The 21,297-nt window shown below is 44.4% G+C and overlaps 1 protein-coding gene across 2 annotated transcripts; it reads right to left on the bottom strand.

Moving 5' to 3' along the window:
• Positions 1-2,003: 2,003 nt before the first annotated feature.
• Positions 2,004-12,663, bottom strand: LOC126546467 (uncharacterized). Of its 2 annotated transcripts, XM_055062572.2 has the most exons (4): positions 12,433-12,663; positions 8,209-8,303; positions 3,942-4,045; positions 2,004-2,700 (listed from the first exon to the last, which is right to left on the bottom strand). In XM_055062572.2, the coding sequence occupies exons 2-4, from the start codon at positions 8,238-8,240 to the stop codon at positions 2,354-2,356; spliced, it is 483 nt and encodes a 160-aa protein (XP_054918547.2). In that variant the 5' UTR covers positions 8,241-8,303; positions 12,433-12,663; the 3' UTR covers positions 2,004-2,353. The 2 variants fall into 2 exon arrangements, with proteins under 2 accessions (XP_054918547.2, XP_050050511.3); XM_050194554.3 differs by lacking the exon at positions 12,433-12,663 and having other exon boundaries at positions 8,209-8,504.
• Positions 12,664-21,297: the final 8,634 nt, after the last annotated feature.

The following is a 21,297-nucleotide window of genomic DNA, read 5'->3' as shown; positions in this document are numbered from 1 at the left end:
CATCACATACGACGCTATCATTATGCGTACGCACCGCTGCCAGTAGTACGAACTTGTTGTCGAGAATGCTTGGGCAATGAAGTATATTCCGCAGCAGGATACAATGAGTGGTGAATAGTCGGCACAGCAGCAGGCTTGTGGCCACGTAGTATTGGTGGAAGGTCGGCCTGCGCTAAGTTTGGCGGGTTTTACTTGTTGCATGCGCGCTCAAAATGAAAGGAGCAAATCTGTCTGTTCCTCAGCAGGGTCCATTCTAAGTGTCCAGAGACGCGCACAAACTGAGTACACTTATGTCAGTTGAAGGCTATCGCGGAGAAAACGATGCCTCGCTATTCCAAACCCTGAATGTGTTCGGCAGCAGTCAATGACGCAGCACATATGCGACATTGCGCTTTACTCGCAATTCGTGCATGGTAAGTGCAGCGCAGTCAAGCTGATAGTGCGGCAAATCCGCTGACACGAAGAAAACTGTCGCTTAATTCTGCAGTTGCAGCGACACGGAGAGCGTCCTCCCACAATCAATAATTGAGAAGAAGACAACATTCAAGGAGGCATGGCAGCCAACGAAAACTTGTGACGTATTGTTTTCTCGGTTGTTTACATTCCTTTCTTGATGTCGATGTCGTGAGAGCCAGCGTTTTGCGGTTGGCTGCAAGCACGTACTTTAAATTTAGTTTATATATGTTGTAAGCTTTATACGCCGTTGATATATTGCAGACCATGTGGGGGCGTCCACGTTAATCGATCTCACTCGTTAAAACGGCTTCGAAATTTTTTTGTCGGTACTCATTTAAGTACGGAATGCTCTCCGCGAACGTAATGCCAGCAGGTTTCTCCGTAAATTAATGAATTTCTTTAACAGCATAACTACAAATGCGAGAAAAAGCAAAATCGGCGAACTGAGGGATCGCTATCGCAATTCATTGGGCCGAGTTAGGCGCATGTATAAAAATTGCCACTTTTGTAAGAAATGCCTTTAACAAAAGCTCGGATGTGTCACGCTACTACTTTCAGCAACGCTTCGCTCTCTCTCGACAGAGAAGTCCTTGTTAGAAAAAACGTTTATTTTATAGAAGCGTGCGGCATGTGAAGTTCAATATTAACCAAAATGTACATGTTACTGACGTAATCAGGAACATTAAGAAATATTTCCTCCTCGGTTTTTTTTTGTTTTCCTGTACGTGATGGGACGTTTACCTGATGTCCTCATTGAAGTAAACGTGGTTGCATGTTTTATTGCAATAAGGGCCGTGTAATGAATACTATGTCGCTAGAATTGAAAGAGACGGGGTGACATGAATTCATGGCTGTATATATGTGAAGGGACGCGTGGCGTGTTTCTTTCCAGCTTCAACGTAGCCTTCTTGCATAAAAACGCGCAATTCAAAAAGCAACCAAAATAAACGTACGCAATTATTTGCTGTGCTCTCGAGGCCCAATTCGGTTTCCTTCCCCAAACGACACAACCACACACGTGCAGGCACACACGCACGCACACGCACAAACACACGCATACACGCCCACCCAATGTGGTTCGTGCAACTTTTTTTTTAATACAACAGGAAAAGTGGAAGCGCGCGAATCACCTCAGCTTTGTTATCGGTGCAATAATGTCAGTCAGCGGTAGGCTTCGAACTCGGGGTCCGTTCGAGCGCGTCTGAACGACTTCTGGAGTCCATGGCCACACCACAACACTGTGACAACGGCGACAACTCCCAGTCATATGTTACGTGCAAACTACTAAAAAACGTGGTGTTCTCTGCGTTTGCGGGGTTTCGTTCAACAATTCAGCTATACGCACAGTCAAAAGGGAAAATTCAAAAAACGAAAGTGATCTTCAGTGTCAAATGTGCATGAATAAACAGGGCAGCTCACCCACCTTTTTGCAAACTGCGACACGAAATAGTTTTATGACCAGAAGGTATAGCGTTATTTAGGACAAAAGACTAGTATCAAGCGATGAAATTGTACAAACATTTTATATTGAGAACTGCATCGAGAACCAGCGCCTGTACAGCACAAGCCAGTGCGCCCCAGCGTCATGGCAGTGGAATCAGCGTCCCTTCCAGTGTGACTAAACTCTTATCCAGCGTTCTCACTGATGTTCCAATGAGTCCCAGCGAGCGCCAGGGTACCCATTGCGATGCAGTTTCAAAAAACGCGCTGGTTTCACACTGGAAGGCACTGGAAGACGCTGGTTTTTGCTATAGGGAAACAGCTTGCCTGCATACAGAAATGATACCACATGAGAAAAGACGGCGATGGAACGCAGCTTTCTTCAACTGAGGGGTCAGACCACGTCACGCTGTCAGGTTTCTGTCCATATGCAAGACACGAAATACCCTCGTCCTTTTTAAATGACAGATTTCGTCAATTTCATTTCCATTCTTAGGAGTCCGTGGGGAGCCATCTTGTTGATAAATGACTCGGTGAGCCCCACGGATGTGTCTTCGAGTGTTCCACATGCAAGTGCCTTTGACCGCCATGAGTTCACACCAGAGGGCCCACGAAGAATAATCTCAAACTCATATTCGTCACAACGAGGAGTCAGCGTGACGATGTTGAGTTTCGATTCCGTGTAGAACGGGCCAGTCCGCTCGTAGGTGACTGCAAACACGCTCTCCTGATGCAGCAGGAGGACCATGCGCATGCTGTTTTCTTTGTTGTTGGGATCTTCCAAGACGAGCTCCGCGCGGTCCTCTGCAAGACACAAGAGAGGACACTCAGCAAAAACTGGCATCAGGAACCACATCGCGGCCTAGCTACAACACCCACCGCCGTTTTCTAGCATGTTTGAGAGTGGTAATGCCGCTGCGTGCAAGTGCTTAGTCACTTTTTAACGCGATAGTGTCAAGGGCCCCTTGTCGCAAAAACTCCGGTGTCGGCTTCAGACGTCGCTTGACAAAGAATCGTTCCGAGCCGCAACCATGCAGTCGCTCACCATGGAGCACAGGCCTTACGGAACTAATTGAATTTCTCATAGTAAGATGCGTCATGAAAATCGTTAAGTACAACCCAAACCCAAGCTGCCGACATGATAGCTTCGGACTGTAATGAGAAGGTACTATAAAACGTGATCCTGTAACGCGGGACCCCGCACATAAACTCCTCTTCCAGCGTATCTACCGTTCATAGAGCGACGTGGCCCGCTCGGTGTCGCCATACCCTGCTCCTCCGCTTACCGCCTCAATTGTTCCGCTGCACCCTCCGCCTTCGCTTTTCTCCTCGCGTTCTCTTCGTTATCGCCGTCTTTCATCCCTCGCAGCGCTCCCCGTTCGCTCTCTCAATCGTCGCTGCACTCGTTCGCTCGGATACGTTGACGGACACCGCCGACGCCGAGGGACGTCGAAACTCAACGCAGAAACGGGCGCCTAAGGGAGACGCTCTCAAACAACTGATTTATTTTACGAGCTACTACATCCTTTGTCGTGTGCGGCACGTAAGTGTGAGACCTTTTTTCATTCTCATTAGGCTGACGTGTCTTCCTTTGTAAGATGGGGAGACGGTATAACTACAAATTATACTGAGGAGGTTCATGCCATGATGAGGCTGTGTAAAACATGCGCCTTACGGGTAGGCGTCAGTGTGCTCCTGATGGCCCCTTCATATTTCCTAATGGCTGAACATGAAAAGTCAGAACATTCACTCACATTCGTTTTGCACGTTAACATGTTTCCTGAATCCATGTGATTATGATTAATTGTTTTTTGACGTTAGCACTGAAGTCCATCAATGACTACTATATTTTAAAGGGTCGAAATCGATGCATTGCGGTTCCCTAGTCAACCTGGCACCTTAGAGCAGTACTCCTGCACAGCTAGCTCCGCATTGCAAAGGCCAGTTTCCATGCTGATGTTACGGTGACATGCAGCGCAAGTTATCACTCCCAATTGTTACATTGGAATACAGTTCGTGTTCTCTTTCTTGTTGTTCTGACTTACCCTGAACTGCAATCACGTTGACGCTGTGTTGATGCGCCAAGTGGCCGGCCAGCTGGTTTAAGCAGCAGAGCCAGCCGCAGCTTCTATAGATGCAACGGACCTGGCTGCATACAAAAAAAAAAAATATTGCACCACTCATTATCTTTGAGGTTCCACCAAGAATCCAGCTTGTTTTACAGCGAAGCTGTTTATGAGTTTAGAAGCTCACGAACACCTTCCATGCCACCTTCACGATTTTCTGAGAAATACAAATAAACCCTCAAGTTTATATCTTGAGAAAGCAGAAAATATTTTAGGGGTGATAGGCGGCCAACATTTGACTACGTCGGTTATTTGGAATTGATGAAATATTGCTAAACCTTTGTTACCAGCCGCTTTAGAGTCTGTATACGAAACACAAAGTTTCTATGCCCTGGGGGGGGGGGGGGGGGGGGTGCGTAGTGGCGTCGGCGAAGAACTACTGTAATTTCATAATTAGAAAGAAATTGACGCCCCGCCATCATTGACGTTCATGGAACGTTTCAACTGGTGTAGGCTATTTTGTTTGAAAAATATTTATCGAATATTTGTGATAGTTGTTTATTCCCTATTTTGATACGTTCTACGAAGCTGGTAGTCTTCTTTTCCTGTCGCCTTTGAGACCTAGGCGAATCACGTAGCTTTTATTGTATTAAAGTATTGAAGCACGTTAGGAATGACGTGCGATCAATGCTTCGTTTGCGTTCATTAATTATACCCTTTGTAAAGAATATTTATTGAAGTGATGCACAATGCCATTCCGCCATTATCTGCAAGGATGCGAGGAGTCCTAGAAAAACTCACATTGAGTATAAAATCAATAATATTGGGCGATATAGCAATTTTGATGTATGCCAAGCGTTGACGGTGCGCTAACTGGAAGCATTGCAAATAATAACTTAACCCTCATTTTCCTCCCCTGTCATCAGCGTTGTACGAGGTTTGTATTGTGTTGCCATCCTTTTCTCGATGAACTCCAGAAAACTACGTTAGTACTTGGTGAAAAGGGGACATGTTATGTGTAATTGCAGGCTACCATTAACGTCCGTCGTTTAATTTCTTCCTTTGCAATAAATAAGGTATTCATATGCTCCCGTGTTTTATGGGTAAGCTTTATCAGCAGCGCAAAATTGCTCTCGCTGAATAGCAATAACAAATTCCCCCAAGTTTTAATCTAGCGAAAATAGGGGAGAATGCTATGAAGAATCGGCATACGAAGCTAAATACCTGCGCAAAAAATACTGCCTTTACAAAAGATTCCTGACAGAGTGCCTGAATGTGTCTTACAGCCGAAATCAGCTATCCCTGGCAAAAAATCTCTATTATAATAATATTTAGAACTCCTACACAGTGTCTCTTTACTTTACTGACAATATATCTAAATTTACATTATGGTAACATTTGTTCATAGACTGTCAAAACACTTCTTTCTTACTTTTGTATGAAGGATACTTTAACTGCACCATTCACAGACTTCTTCTGAGTTTTATATGAAGGATATTTTAAATACATTGTTTTAAGTATTCCTCCTTACTCTTGTATAAAGAACATTTTTATACGCTGTTAAAAATTGTCATTCTTACTTTTGTATGGAAACATTGTTTGTACACCGTTACGAGGGTTCCAATTTAATTCTGTATAAAGAATATTTTAACCACCAACATACTTTCTTCTAACTCCTGCCTAAATACCCACATTATTACTCCCGTCAAAAGGATTGTTAGTTTTGTGTAAAGAATGCTTTATTACTATACATGAAAATATCTTTCTTTTTCTGTTGACGTACTGAGCATGTAGTACGTCACAGCTTGTATTTTTGCCAAAAATATTTAGAGTAGGAAGTGGCTTGAGAACTTTCGATGAATTTTTCTTAGGCACAATAATGTCGATATATGACACACTCACGAATCAAGCCCTTTGTTTAAAGCACCATTCCAATGCAAGGAGATGGCGAATTATCCACAGAGTGCTACTAAAATGTTTAAAGGAATATGTTAGTAAACTGCTATTAACGATAACTTTTTATGGGTTCTACGGGACTAAGTGAGCCTACGGTGAAGCTACCGCACTCCGAGAAAATTAGCTCGCGCTACACCAGTGGACCGGTCTGACGATATCGGAGTCCTATGCAGGCCGCGCACCTGGTACACAGACTTATCTCAGCTTTAGGGCGGACGATTAGAGGCCGATTTTCGCTCGAGCTGCACCACCCGCAGGCCGCACGCGTGTGGTCATGCGGAAAACTGCACATTTCGCGCACTGGTGCACAAATATCGATGTACACTGGGCCCGCACATAGAGTGTACACTGAAGCGTGTGTACCAGCCTGCGAAATCAGCAATCGCCCGACCACAGGCGTGCGGCAGGCAGGCGGTGCGGCGTGCGGCTTGAGCGTAAATCGGCCCTCACCGCGCACTGCTTCTGCAAGGCCACCGATTTCCTTTCTAACGAGATCATCAGGTCAATGCACTCCGCGATATAATTAGTACGTCCTAATCTGGAACATGCCAGCACGTAGCGTCACAATATCTGTTAAAACAAGAGAAAAAGAGCCGAAACTCGGAGTAACACGGTGCCGGAACGTTGCCTCTAAAACAGCTAAAAGGTTGCGAAATAGTGCTCCTGTTGAGTGAGAGCGTGTTGACATGAGGAAGCGCAGAGGGCGAAGACCGAGAAGCGCTCAACTCGTTGCAAGTGTCAGCTTTCTGTGAAGAAGAAAGTAATGATCCTTGCTGTATAAAAAAAAAAATGCAGCCTTGTTCGCTTCCCTATTCGCTCGCTTTCGTCTCTGCCTGTTACAGACGGCTCCTCCACATTAGAGGAAACTATTAGGACGTTGCATCAAAGCTAAATCAAATTAATTATAAATTTCAGCTGATCTGCTTTACGGGTGATTTTGGCTTGATGTGTGAAACCATATCGATTAGCGATAATTGCTCACTCTTAATATTCACTGCTTTTGCTTCGTAGCACGGCAATCAGTTCTAAGCTTAGGTAAGGTTTTCCGGTGGCCTTACGGAATTCCTAATTATTGCATCCCACGGTGCCAAGAGCCAGGATATCAGTGGTGATGCTTTTGCCATGCTTAGCACGCCTTAAAATTTTTAACGTCGTAGCCGCAATGCGATGGACATCTATTTAACTATAAAAGTACTACTATAACAGGTTTCAACATTATCTTGCGCTGGTCTCCACGAAGCAAAGTATTGTGTTTGAGAGCGGCATGTGCTAAAAGATATTTTGTGCAAAATATATTAACCACCTGATTCACCCTATATGATATTATTTTTAAATCTTTATCTTGTTTGGAGGGAAGGTCCGTTTTAGGAACAATAATTGTCACGAAAAATAAAGCTACGCCGCCCCTAACAGCCGAACAACATTAAGCTGGGGGGAAGGAGCAGAGTTGTCTCTTCAGGTTCCTTTTCGACCTCGGCCATAAAGGACATTTCTCCATCTAAGTCCCCCAGAAAAGGATGCACACACAAAGGCCCGCCCACTTGTCACCGAGAGGTGATGACTGTCTTGGTGTCATTCAACCTTCGCAAGCAAGAGGCGTGTACATGGTTTGACGAAAATGGGGCAGTGGTCAAGGCCAAGCGGGTGGATTCAAAGAATGTCACATGCTTCTCTCGCGCGATAGCACGAATTTGACAGTGGTCGGAGTCGATGCAAAGAAGGAGACTATCACCATCGATATCAATTCCTTTGCGACGCCGGCATGGTATGGTCAAAGCGATGTAAATGTTTGGTGGTGTATTGTAGCAGCAATTTAGCTATTTCTGCTGTGGTTTATGATTATGCTGTGTCGTGGCTGAATCAGCAACAGAGGCACATAAGCCACCATGCTGGCGAAACCCACGGCGTTTTCATCTTTCCGTTACGTGGACGTTTCAGCAACTTCGCTGCCAACTGCTATACAGGACGCGTACAAACACTATGTTTTCACCAATGTCGCGATTACTTAATGCGTGTTAAATAATGTATAATCATGCACTCCGCCCTTACTTTTTCCTACTCAGGCTGTACAGGATGAGAAGTCGTGAAATATTTAGCTTATAATTTCAAGCTTGCCTGTCTTACTTGTTTAAAGCACACATCTGATTGTCAGACAGTAATACATAGCCTAACTGCTACTCACTTCCTTTCTTCTTTCAGGATACAACGGCCAGAATTGCAGAGCAATGAGGTCACAGAAAGAAACATATCTATTATAGGTAGGGTGCAACGTAGTCAAATACTTGCTTACCGGAAGCCACATGTGGCTTCATGGCTGGCCATCAGGTCCAGCCTGGCTATTGCAGTACAGCCCGCTGCCCAATTCCTACACCGGGTGTAGGGAATCTGCATTAAAAAGTAGGCCAAGTTTATTAATCGTAAAAGGCACAAAAATAAGGGTGAGCATTCTATAGCTGATAAATGGCACGCGTTCACTGCTATAATAACACGTATCTCATATATAGGCCAAGGAGGGCGAGTGCTAGTCTGTGTTTCAAGGAACAAGCGCGCTTCTAGCGGTTGTTAGGCGTCCCAAGATCTCGCAGAACCAAGTAAAATACGATGTGAATGTTCACATTTCTTGTCATTCACAAGTTCTTAGAAACAACAAAATTTCAATGAACGGTAAGCAACTCTCCCTTCTGTTTAGTTATTTGTTTCTCGTTTTGTAAATTTCAAATCGGACGAAGTGCGGGCTCGCATCCACTCACCGTTGCCACTCGCTCAACAATATCACAAGTCGGATCGCGCTTCGTCATCTGCTTCGGTTATCGTGCCTACTAGGACGATGGGAATATGAGTAGGATAGGCGTGATCATGTGTGCAAGGAACGGAAGACGCAGGAAACCACGTCAACTAATCATTAGACAAGGATGGCTAAATCGGGACATCACATGTCTTATGTGGCTCTATGGTGTTCTGGCACCGCCATTTTCACTTCTGCGAAGTTTTGCAGGTTTCATAATGAGACCAGGTGCGCACAAGTATTTCTCGCTATTTTCTGAGCAGGTATTCATTTTGCAAGGGTAATCCCATCTGTGCAAGCCTGAGTGGACTCGCATAAGACCAGTGTCACTTGACTAACTCGTCATGACGGCAGCCCATCTGCTGCCTGTTGAATAGGTGTAACGAAGCGCTTGAATGCTTGTTTGTTCAATTTGTTCACTCTTTTATGACATGCGCCGCCAAGGCAAGTAGTTTAAATGAGGGCAATTATAGGCGCCTTCCTTTCATGCAGGTGCATGTATCCAGTTTAAAATTCTGCGACTCTTTACTTTTAATACTGTCATTGAAATGCATGTATTGCACGGAACAAAGTGCCCAAAAACGTTAAACGGCCACACAAAAAGGTGTATTACGCGCAAATAAACCCATGTTCTCCGGCAGGTGCGAGTAGCCAGTGGCTGAGCGATCGGCGGCAGCCATCTTTTATTCCATTCGGAACGGGGCAGCATGCGGTTATTCAGAAGAAAATTCAGTTTTGTTCGGCATATTAATGAACCGTTAACGCGTACACGTCATTATGACGCGGTAAGTTTTTGCAGCTTTGTGACGTCGCGTGACAAGCAGGTGAAATGGGTGCAGCCCGAAAACTCTTGACCAATAGCCCAGGGCTAATGGGGAAAAGGCGTCGAATCAGAAATAACTATTTTTTTTTGTTCGGGCAAATCATGCATAATCAGTGTGTACATGTCATATCATATGAGGAGCTATCGCGATTTTCGTGACGTCGCGTGACAGATAGAAGTGGGGGTGGTCTAAAAAAGTTTTTGACCAATCGCGGAGGGCTGATTGCAGAATGGGAACAGAAAAGTTTGGAATAGTTTTACCTCAGAGCGCCCCAAGTTACGACTTTCCGTGCCACCGAAAAAAACAATAACAATTGTTGTGATCTTACGTAGGGTAGCATTAGAAGTTATGCTATTGTTTTGCAGGTAGCTGGCCGTGGCATTGACTCTGCGGCGGCGTCTCGACCGGCTCTGTGACTCTGTCGATGAATTTGAGCAGGTGCTCATTGCGGAGTTCGGACATGCTGAGAGTTAAAGAATGTGGGCTTGCCTAGCTTCTCAGTTATTGCGAACGTGTCCCCTTTCCTCTGCGCCAAGTTGTACCCCAGTAGTGCACCATCTTCGAGCTGCTCGAGTAAACCTCTGAGGAAAGCAATGTCCTATTTGGCACTTTTCTAGATGAAGTTGCGGTCTTGCAAGAACTTCTTTGTGATTTTAGAAGAGCCGTTTTGGTGTGCGCGGGCTGGGAAACTTGCTTTTGAATCGCTGTTCAGAAGGAGGAACCCACGGTATGGTGTTTCGCAGCCGATATATACACGTATCTCACGCGCATCATCTGGCTCGGCGCAGGTAGTAGGCGAGAAATCAGAGGTGAAAATTGAATGACGGATCTCGAATCATTATCGGGCAACATCCGTTCACTACCACTGAAACAATTGACGCAGGCTCTCTTATAATTGTGTTTTTTGTTCGTCGCACTCTTACAATAGCCTCATTGAGCCTGCAATATGTATCAATAAAATTAATTAATTAATTAATTAATTATTGCTCCGGGGTTATCGTTTTCTCTGTCACATTTCTTGCTTTGCTACTCAATGAGAAAAACAAAACGCTAAATTCCATTGCAGATTGTGTTAGTGTATGTGAAATCTCTTGATTAGGGGAAATTTCTAAGGCAGAATCCAGGATTGCTCTTTTTCTAGAATTGTCTTGATTCGTCAACATGCGATTTCATACACCTTAAGAAAAGTTTGCACCCTTTGGAGTGCCCTTTTTGCCACACAACAATAATCGTCATCTGCCTTGATGCGTTACCTTTCTAGAAAACGCCGCGCCTGCAACTTTCCTGTCGGGAATGGTATCATGCTGATAACGCGCATGCCATTCGTTACTGGAAAGTACCGGCCTCGATGCGTTAAAGAAAGGAAACGCATCAAGGCAGATGACGATTATCGTTGTGTGGCAGAAGGGGCACTCCAAAGCGTGTAAACTTTTCTTAGAGTGTAAGCGCTTACTGTGGATTTGTTCACCCTGCAAAAGCAAAACTATTTACTTCATACATCAACGAGTGCTCTGACGCCGAGTTTGAAGGCTAGCAAATTTGAGAAATATGGTCTTTTTAAGCACAGATGAAAAAAAAAATTTTGAATTTCCGTCAATACGGCGTGATGTTCCCTTCTTGCAGGTTTGGTTGTATTTTTCTCAAAAGAATAGCTGTGATATTCTGTGGTAGTATGTTACAATCGATGGTATTTAACCGCCAACTCTCCTGCTGAGTATCCTTAGAGCTACAGACTAAGTTTTCTTTGAGAGCTAACCACGAGGTCAAATTCTGTGTCAAAATCCACATGAAGCGCGTGTGACGGATAGGGTGCTTCCGCATTTTATTTTTTCGTGTAGCCATTTTTTTTTCCGCAATGGTTAGACTCCATTGTCATCAGTGATCTGGCAGAAAACTGACATCTTTTTTTTAATCAGAATTATGAACGGTCGCCGTATGTGCTCGGCCGAATTTATGTGAACGCACCCTTCCTACCCGTTCGCCGCCTTCGAGATCGGCGGATGAAATGCAGCGCTTGGCATTGCGTATCGCTCTATGCAATAGCGTGACGACCGTTCGCGAATAACACCACAGACAGCAGCGCGTATTACTGTCGTGTATTGCATGCACTTCGAGGCGTAGTCACGGAATAGCCGCGTACAACGACGACAATATCTGTTAAGAAAAGGAACACAACACGGACACGAGCGCAGTTACACGGTAGAAAACAGCATAACGTTCGCTTATTTCATACAATCGCCTTGATAAACGCGTGTTTTATTACGCATCCTATCTATATGTCCCTGCGTTCTGGCAGCAGAAATACCAGCCAATTCTACGAGCACTTAGAATATGCATATAGTACGTGTCGCGCAGTAACTACAATAATAGCCGCACTCAATCTCTGGAGATGTGTGTGTGTGCTCGAGTACCCTTTCTTTTGCCTGCCTAGACGCATCACGTGGTCTGTGAGCTTAGGAAGCTACTTTGCGTTGTGTGATGTGTCACGTGTATAGCCGAATTGGAATAGACGTACAGATGGACAACAATCTGAATGGATACTTTTATTCGGTGAGAACTGCTGCTGGCACTGAAATAGCTCCCAAAGAAAACTGTTATGTCTACGGCTCTCAGAATATTCAGCAAGATAGTTCGCAGGTAAATAGCATCGATTGTAATGCACTACCTTACTGTATCACAGCCATTATAAACAATCATGTTTATTGGAGAGATCAGAAGTAATTTCGACATTTGCAGATCTATAACCAGACCCTAAAGTTGAAAGTCGCTTTCCACTGTGCTCCCTAGCAAGAAATTGTCAAATTCTCAAAAAGCAGGCCACAGGTAGAGCATAGACACACACACTGAAATTGTGTGAGCGAAATTGGCGCCGCTAACATGACGGCGTCTTCAAAAACTTGCTTACCGAAATGTATGGAACTTTTCATGAGCGGCCATGCAATCCAGGCTCAAAATTTCTGAACACCCGGACTGCCAGTTCTTGCACTTTGTGTAGGGGATCTGCATAAAAAAGTAGGCAAGTTATTTATTCCTACAAGGCACGAAAATATAAGTGAGCATTTTTGGCGCTTGTAAATAGCTCGTGTTCACTACTATAAATTAAAGGGGCCCTGAACCACATTTCTTGAAGCCTAAAGTGTAAGTTTGAGCGAGTACGGTACCTACCAAGAATATATTACTGAAATAGTTACGTTCGCCCTCAGTTCTCTCTTGCGTAGGAGTATTGAGGAACGCCGCTAGCGATAGAGTGACCGAACTCCGCCTATTGAGTACGGCAAGTGGGCCATACAGCAAATCGATGTATTTACGCTATGCAGAAGAGACAGCTGTGTGTGGTTACGCACAACTGTAAGTTCACAGCAGGGCTGGAGTTCAGGCTCCTGGGCTCCAGCCAGGCCGTGCTGTGTGGTGCGGACCGGCTTTGCCTCACGGGGACAGTAGGCAAAATCAGATTGCGCATTGTGTTGTGCTCAACACGAAGCTCAATACGAAGCACGTTTAGCCACGAGGGCTCGGAAGTGAGCGAGCACTGGCGCGTTTTTTGAATACGTGTTAACCGTCATTCATCGCGAGGCGCGGTAGGCCTAGCATGCATGTGGTGTTGCTTAAGTTTCGCGTTATTGAAGGCAAGTTGTGCTTTCCAGACTAATTGACGTTAGCGAGAGCTGAGGCCTACGTCACGCGGGTAAGCAGTGTGGCCAAAGTTTTGTTCCTACGTGGGCTGGCGCAACCCATGTAAGAATACACAGTTGCTATTTGCCGATACCAATTGTATACAGCAGTCTGCAACGTGATGAAATATGGCAGTTCCAAATTTGGTGAGCTTCTGTTTACAACATAATGTTTGAGCAATGGTGACTCCGCTAAGAAAATGAGTTCCAGGAACTGCGCCGCGTTCGAGTGCAAAATTTGGCTGAGATTTGCGTACCAGCGTATGGTATCCGTGGAATCCTTTTTTTTTTCACCTTTAACCGCTTTAACCTTACAGAAAGCAATGGAGGTTTCCTTCGGTTTGTTGCACGGTGGAGCAGTACAGAGAATTGTAAACCTTGAAAACACAATTAGGAGTGCGACAACGAGTCCTGTGGAAAACCGAGACCACAGGTAGTTCTTAAGAAAGGAAGAATTATCCGTCTGACTATAACATGATGCTTCGGGTGTGTCACAGAATAAAAGCTTCGCAGTGAGGATCAATTGGAATTAACTTCATCCGCTTTGTAGGAGAAAGCTATGGGAAAACGAACTTACAGGAGAAACTGCAAACGCACATGTTGGTGGACCTCCTCATCAAAGGCTACAAATAGTAATAGGTAAAACAACGAAATGCTAGTAAACAAATATTATATTATACAAATAAACAAAAGTAGGCAGAAATACGAAAACTGTCGGCATAATGTGAAAATGATATGTGATCGTATGCTTGTTGAACACAATCGTATAAGTGAATAAAGAGAAATACCCGGCTTAGCGCAAAAATTCCAACGGGACTCAAGGTATGCATAAAATAAAGGATAAATCATAAACAAGTGCAAAGAACTAGAAAATAACATCTCTTTTTGGTAGTTACATTAAGATACCAGGATGAGAGCAACTTGAAAAGAAGGACGAATGAATGGGTACCCGCCGTGATGGTGTAGTGGAATTGGAGTTGCGCTGCAAATCCCAGGGTGCGGGATCAAATCCCGGCATCAAAAGCCGCATTTCCATGGAGGCGTGGAAAGACACGTGGATCATGCATTGCGTAGACGTTAAACAATGGCGTGTGCTGCCGAATAATTCGAAGTCCAACAATATGGCGTGCCTCTTAATCATATCATGGTTTTAGCAAAAAAAACCTCAAAAGAAAGAAATGAGAGAAGTATCTATCATTTGCGAAAGAAAATGAAAACAAAGGGAAAATGATTGTACAAGAATAGATTATACCACTGTAAAAAAAAACCTAATACATGTATATATATATATATATATATATATATATATATATATATATATATATATATATATATATATATATATGTAACTTCTAGCACCGTGCGCCCTGTGATTTGTACTTTAAAACATTCCGGAGGTGGGTGACTCCTTTGGCTAATTGGTTCGCTATCCCTGCCCTTCGTCCTTGCATTATGTCAATCACTCCGCCCTTTATCAACACTAGGTGTCTCTCCTCCAATGTGTCCCGCACCGGCCCCTTGGCTTTCCCTATCAGCTCCCTAATCGGTTTTCCCGAAAGCGCGCTAACCTGGACTCGTTCGCCTGCGCCTACCCTCTCTGTTATCGCCGATTCTACTTTACACATGCTGGAATCGCCAACAATGACAGCACGACGATTTTCCTCCTCCTCGTCGCCTAAAAATGCACCTGAGGCCACTACGCCCTCTCCTATCTTATCCTTGTCCTTTGCTTTGTTGTCTTGCGCGGCCGGCACGACAGTGGTGGCCCCTTCGTCACCATACCTATGACGCTTCCGCCAATGCTTCCCGACACGCTGGTTTGAGCTGTTCTCGCTTTGAAGTCAGTGCTGTTCTCGGTGTTCGCATCGAAGCGTTCACCGTTGCTCTGCGGAATGGTGGCCCTCAGCTTCATTTCTACGTTGGCTAGCTTTTATTCAATCAATAAAATGTTTTATTTTCAACAAACTTCTTGGGGGTCCTCCAGGCGAAAAGCTGGGACATACCGCTTGAATGTGCCTCAAGGCACTCACATGGCAGCAGTAAGTCAACAACGGAAATACTGATCTATTAGGATATACAAATACAATGGGTCACATTTAGAATAATTACAAAGATCACATTTCAAAAATAGGTTTACAAAAATACGCTCTAATCTGTTTTCGACTCAAGGTATTTATGACAACATTTTCTTTCCCAAATTTATTTAATAGTGAAGGTAGCGTATGTCTTAGCGACTGCATGAGGTAATTTGTACGCCTGTACGGTACTAACCACCTGTCATTGCTGCGGGTACGCGCATCACTTCTGTCATATTCAAGTCATGACGTGTTCTTTAAAAATGTTTTAATATTTTGGAAGCCGAAGCAAAAAGAATACAGTAGCCTGTATTCATAAAAGTTAGTTACTTGTATTGTTATTACTTTCAAAAAGTTGCGCAGTTGAATAGAAATAAGGTACATTCGCTAAATGTCGAAGTGCTCTTTTTTGAAGATGAATAAGTGCATGAAGATTACGTTTCGTGGTGGTGGCCCATACAAGCGCACAATAATTCAGATGCGATTCAAACAAGGCATAATATATCTGCAACTTCACTTTCTCTGGAAAAAAATAACGCAACGAGAAAATGCACCTGCGGCAGATGACAATGATTTCATAACTAGTTCAATGTGATATGTCCAGTTCATATGTTCTGACAGCGTAACGCCCAATACATTGTATTTGGTTACAATCTCAATGGGCGCGCCATGCAGCAATAAATCTTCGTTTAAATAAGACTGCCTGCCTCTTGCCTTGAACAATATGGCCTTTGATTAGGAGCTATTAATTGTTAGAGCGTTATCACGAGACCAACTCGACAATTTAGAAAGGATACTGCGAGATCTCTGTAACAGATCAAGATCATTGCCAGAGACAAACAGGCTCGTATCGTCAGCGTATAGTACAATGGATGTGTCCCTATTTCAGCAATATCGTTTACAAAGATATTAAACAAAATCGGGCCCAAAACGTTACCCTGGGGCACACCTGATTTAATTTCTCTATATGAAGAGCAGTACTTTTCGATAGCAACGGACTGCGTCCGCCCAGACAGATAAGATTGAAAGAGTTGATTTGCCACAACACGGATACCATATCCTTCTACTTTACTTATTAAAATTTGATGACAAGCGATCAAATGCCTTGCTATAATCAATAAAAATACCCAACTTTCGTTTTTCCGCATCAATGTTATTAATCATTAGCTCTTTTTGGCGTAACAAAGCTGTTGCGGTTGACCTGCCCGAGTGTAATCGGTGTTGACAATGAGGAAGAATGTAATTCTTCGCAAAGAAATTGTTAATGCGAGCAGAAATCAGTTTTTGTAAACCCTTAGAAAAAGCGAATAAAATGGAAATAGGCTTATAACTCCCCAGGTCATTTCGGTTCCCACCTTTGAAAATAACTGACACCCTTGCTTTCTTCATACTTGTTGGAGAATGTCCCGATTCCATAACAAGGTTAAACAAATGCGAGGGGAACTGCGATGACATCGATTACAAATTTTATAGGTCTGATTTGAATGCCGTCTGCAGCAACAGCATTGCTGTTTTTTAAGCTCAAAAATGTACGACAAATTCGGGCATCGTCACTCGGCCCGAGAAAAATGCTATGCGCACATCTCTTAACAGTAGTACCACTGACCGTGTCTTTTGATGATGCCGTCATGTTCACAAAGTGTTCATTGAAACGCTCGTTTAAAAGGACGCCCGTACCCTTTTCGTTGTTCACGGTTATCTCACGCAAACTGCGATTCACATTTCCCTGTCTGATTGCATCATTTATAATTGTCCAAGTATTTTCTGGATTTTTTCTACACACGGCTGCAAAAAGGCTCTCATTATAGAGGGCTTTAGCTTTTAGCAGTTCTTTAGTATATTCCTTAACTTCCTAAATGCAACGAGATCACTTTGCTGACGCATACGCAGAAATTTATTTAACATCCTATTTTTTACTTAATCATTCTAACATGCTGTGGTTGCACCCACGGCTTTCTAATGAGTTTTTTTTTTTTTGCCTTTCCTGTTTTAAGCGGGAAAGACAAATTGTATAGCCGACTGAATATGGACAGAAATTCATCGTCCGCTTGACTAACATCTTTGTTGTTATAAAGAGAAGACCAGTCTGTGCGCAAATCAAGCGCGTGAAAGTGTTCCGTATTTTCGCCTGACAGGCATGTGTAGCTGAACGTGGTATCAGGCAAAGTTCTTTCGTGAATATGAAATGAGCATATTATGAATATTGGACAGTGATCACTAATATCATGGCTGATAGTCCCGGCTGTGTAAATCTCTGCACCAGCGTTAACAATGAAATTGTCGAGACCTGATTGACAAGACGGTGTCACGAGAGTAGGTGTCGTAATAACGCTGCAGAAACCGGAAGAATAGATTACCTTAATTACTGCACGAGTTGGAGCGCTTTCATCAAGCACGTTAATGTTGAAATCCCCACCAAGAAGCACTTTGTAATTGTGAAAAGTAGCATGTTCTAATAGCTTTTCAGTAAATTCTAAGAAATTAGATATATTACCAGTAGGTGGTGGGTACATCACAACAAACAGGTCATTGTCAGATTTAACGCTTAGCAGTTGGTAATGCGGCGTGACGCAGGTGAATTCCTCAAGCACATCACACTGTATGCCGTGCTTGACATGAAATGCTTCACCGCCCCCACGTTTATCGGTGCGATTAATAAAGAAATGTGTGTGACAATCTATGATCAGCATTTCACTGTGTTCCTGATACCACGTTTCAGAGAACATGATAATGTCAAATAGAAAAGTAAACTCGGCTAGAAACATAGTATGTTGTGCTTATAGCAAGTGAACGTGAATTCACGTGAAGCGCGGAAATGTTTTTGCGTGTGCAGGCAGAGGAATTTCGCTTCGTAAGCTATACTCACGACACATCGTGTAGTCAAAAGAGAGCAAAGTTGAACTTCTTTAGACGCTGCAATTTAGGCGATCTTTTGAAGGTCAGTCTCTGAGGCAATGTGGACGACGCTACTGGCGTGCAAGTACTTTCCCATTTCGCGCCCAGACAAAGCGCCATGTGGACGACGCTACTGGCGTGCAAGTACTTTCCCATTTCGCGCCCAGACAAAGCGCCAGTGACATTCGCGCCTTCTTGCTAATGCCAGCGAAAGAAGACGTTTTAAGGTGGGACAGAGGTGCTCATTAATAAATACTCTGGTATGATCAGGAATTCCAACCTGATTGTTTCGCAACCTAGCCTTCCGCGCTTTTTCAAGAACACTGTCCCTCTTCTGGTTGCTCTTGAACTGGACAACTATATTAGATTTTCCAGCTTCTCGGATGGGCACACGGTGACAAACTTCTATGTCAGAAGGAGTTATGGGCTCAGCCAGCACATCACCAATTTTCCCAACAAGTTCAGTAACGCGTTCATTGTCCTGTTGCACAAGTCCCTTAATTTCTATATTGGACCTGCGCGAGTGTTGCTCCGATTGAACAACCCTCTTCTGAAGTTGTTGAATAACATTTTCATTTTCCTTGCTCCTAGCACAAAACTTTTCATCCGCCTTCCTCAAGGCTTCCGTATCTTCTGTGGCTTCTCTCAGCCTCTTTTTCATGTCCTCAAATTCATCGCTCATAAATTTAACAATGTCCATGAGAGACTTCATTTCAGCACTTTTATTCTACTTCCTTGCTCTGCTTCTGGTCGCTTTCCAGCACGCTCGGCTAGTTCATTCTTCTCCTGCTCTTAGTTTTCTAGCCGTGACCCAAGCACGCACATCCCACTGGTAAAAGCTGGACCGTTCGCTTCGCGTACTGACTGAAAGCGCGTTTCTTCCAACGCGTAAGAGCGCTTCCCCTCAGAACAACGCACGCCTGGGTTCCGCCTAGTACGAACCATTACCTCGCACTAAATAGGCGCAGTACAATGTAACCCTAGATGTGGTGAAAAATTGCAATTATTCGTTAGCTACACATATATAAGCAAAAATTGTTGAAAATAAAAAGTATAGGAAAAGTAATTTATAAAGATTGCTCGGCTAACCTAACACTCAAAAAAGAACAAACTGGCAAAATATCAAATAAGAAGCTTATCGCTTTGGCATGTTGCTCCGCCTGCGCTAAGAAGGCTCCTCCACTCGGCAAGACAGTTCCCTTCCGAGTCATTCGAGAGAGTGACGCTGAGGTCCATATATAACGAAAGTTAACTTGTTTCAGCAACACACCCAAGCTTCCACGCTAAGTTGTTTAATCCAGGGAGCTTAAATGATCCTCTGGGCCGCCAAGTGCACTCGCTGGACTATACTTCGTTGATGTCCGGCGCCCTGAATGGGACGGCCGGAGAAAACCCTGCCAGCGCGCGCCATCTTGAAGGTCGTTAACCAGAACTATATTACACTGTAATCTCACTCGCCTGTAATGGACGACACGTTCAGGCACCCACGAGAACCCTGCCAGCCGGCGACCACCCGTAGATGGAACTCAGCGCTAGCATCCGGTTGCGTCATCCTTATCGATGGCGGTCCTTTGACAGGAAACTGGCTGGTGGCCGCGTTGCGGTGTCGCTCGACGTGGTCAACCAGGTCTGAAGCAAAAGATTAATTATTAGGAGCAGGGCGATGTCGGCCCCTGGGCGCCGTCGCCTCGAACGGGGTTCGATTCCGCGTGGCACGGGCCACACGCGAAACTCGCGTGCCACGCTTGTGCTGCTGATCACGATGCCGAGCCTTCGAAACACCAAAGCAAACGACCGGTGGGCCAGTTGGTATACGGCATCATTTACGCAGTAGCGCAGAAACACACGGACGACGAAAGAAAGAAAGCGCCGTGTCCCGTCGTTTTTTTTTTTTTTTTCGCCGTCCATGCGCTTCTGCGCTACTGTGTAAATAGCCGAAACATCGCTCACATAACCCATAACGGATTGCCTGCCGTTGTGGTGCAGACGTTTTGCCGTGGCGCTGCTAACTACGAGAGCGAGGCCGAAATGTCGGACGTGGGAGCCGCATTTCGATGGGGGCGATATGCAAAAAGCCCGTGTAGCGTGCATTGTGTTCACGTTAAAGAACACCAGGGGGTCAAACTTAATCCGGAGTCATCCGCTCCACAGCGCTCTTCATAACCACGTCGTCGTTTTGGCCACGATTTTCTTAAAGCACACAACGGGGCATCATCCATGGAGCGGGTGCATGACAGAACAAGATAAAATGGGAATGTTATTCCGGTGAAATGCACGTGGTGAAATTTATGCGAGGCATGACCTTAGTAAAGCGGTGGAGTAATTGCTATAAAATTAAATACAACGCATATGGTATTTTTAGTACCGCATGGAGCCCCATCGAGTACAATCACAATCTACAACACAAAACAGCCTTTATCGTTTAAAAAATATAAATATAAATTATAAGATTTTACGTGCCAAAGCAAGATGTGATTATGTGGCATGCCGTAGTCGGGGACACCAGGAGCTTTGGCAACCTGGGGTTTTTAACGTGCACCTAAATATAAGTACAGGGTTTTTTTCTCACTCCGCCCCCCTCGAAATGCGGCCGCCGAATGCCAGAACTCGATCCCGCGACCTCGTGCTTAGCAACCACGGTTTCTTTTCTTAATTACCTTAATTACGACACCATGCAAACGCGTACAAAGCAGGTCACTTGGTGCAGAAAAATAATATTACATCGTTTGGTGAGACCGTACTGATTTAAAAGGTCCTCAAAGAGGATATCAAAGACACCATACTGTCAAGTTCCTGAAACAACTCTGGCGGTTCAATCATGTCCTTGAGGGCACCACGCGTGTACGTAAGACTTTGATTTAGGTGTTCCCTCGCAGACCTTCCATCTACGTGGGCATTCCTGACATCCACACGCGTTTTCCACACACTGCTCATACACATAAGCATTATCAAGTCAAACCGGCACTCCCCCAGTGTCTGCGCATGGTAAGAACCGAATACCGAAATGACTTATCGATAGTTCTTTCTTCTGAGTTCGTTTTAGAACGTCCCAGAAGAAAACAGAGCCATGGCAATCCAAGAAGATGTGTTCAATAGCTTCAGGTTTCTTACATATGATGCAGCCAACAG

This window comes from Dermacentor andersoni, chromosome 3 (genome assembly GCF_023375885.2).
Source record: "Dermacentor andersoni chromosome 3, qqDerAnde1_hic_scaffold, whole genome shotgun sequence".
In the NCBI taxonomy this organism is placed as follows: Eukaryota; Metazoa; Arthropoda; class Arachnida; order Ixodida; family Ixodidae; genus Dermacentor; species Dermacentor andersoni.
Note: the sequence above shows the minus strand (reverse complement) of the source record. Positions and strands in the feature narration are given on the sequence as shown.

Bases quoted from the DNA above. Each gene is read 5' to 3' on its own strand.
- LOC126546467 (XM_050194554.3), bottom strand. From the start codon at position 8,309: ATGCAGATTCCCTACACCCGGTGTAGGAATTGGGCAGCGGGCTGTACT. The intron at 4,046-8,208 runs GTAAGCAAGTAT...TTTTGTATGCAG, and splicing joins GAAGCCACATGTGGCTTCCG to CCAGGTCCGTTGCATCTATA. The intron at 2,701-3,941 runs GTAAGTCAGAAC...TGTGTCTTGCAG, and splicing joins CAACGTGATTGCAGTTCAGG to AGGACCGCGCGGAGCTCGTC.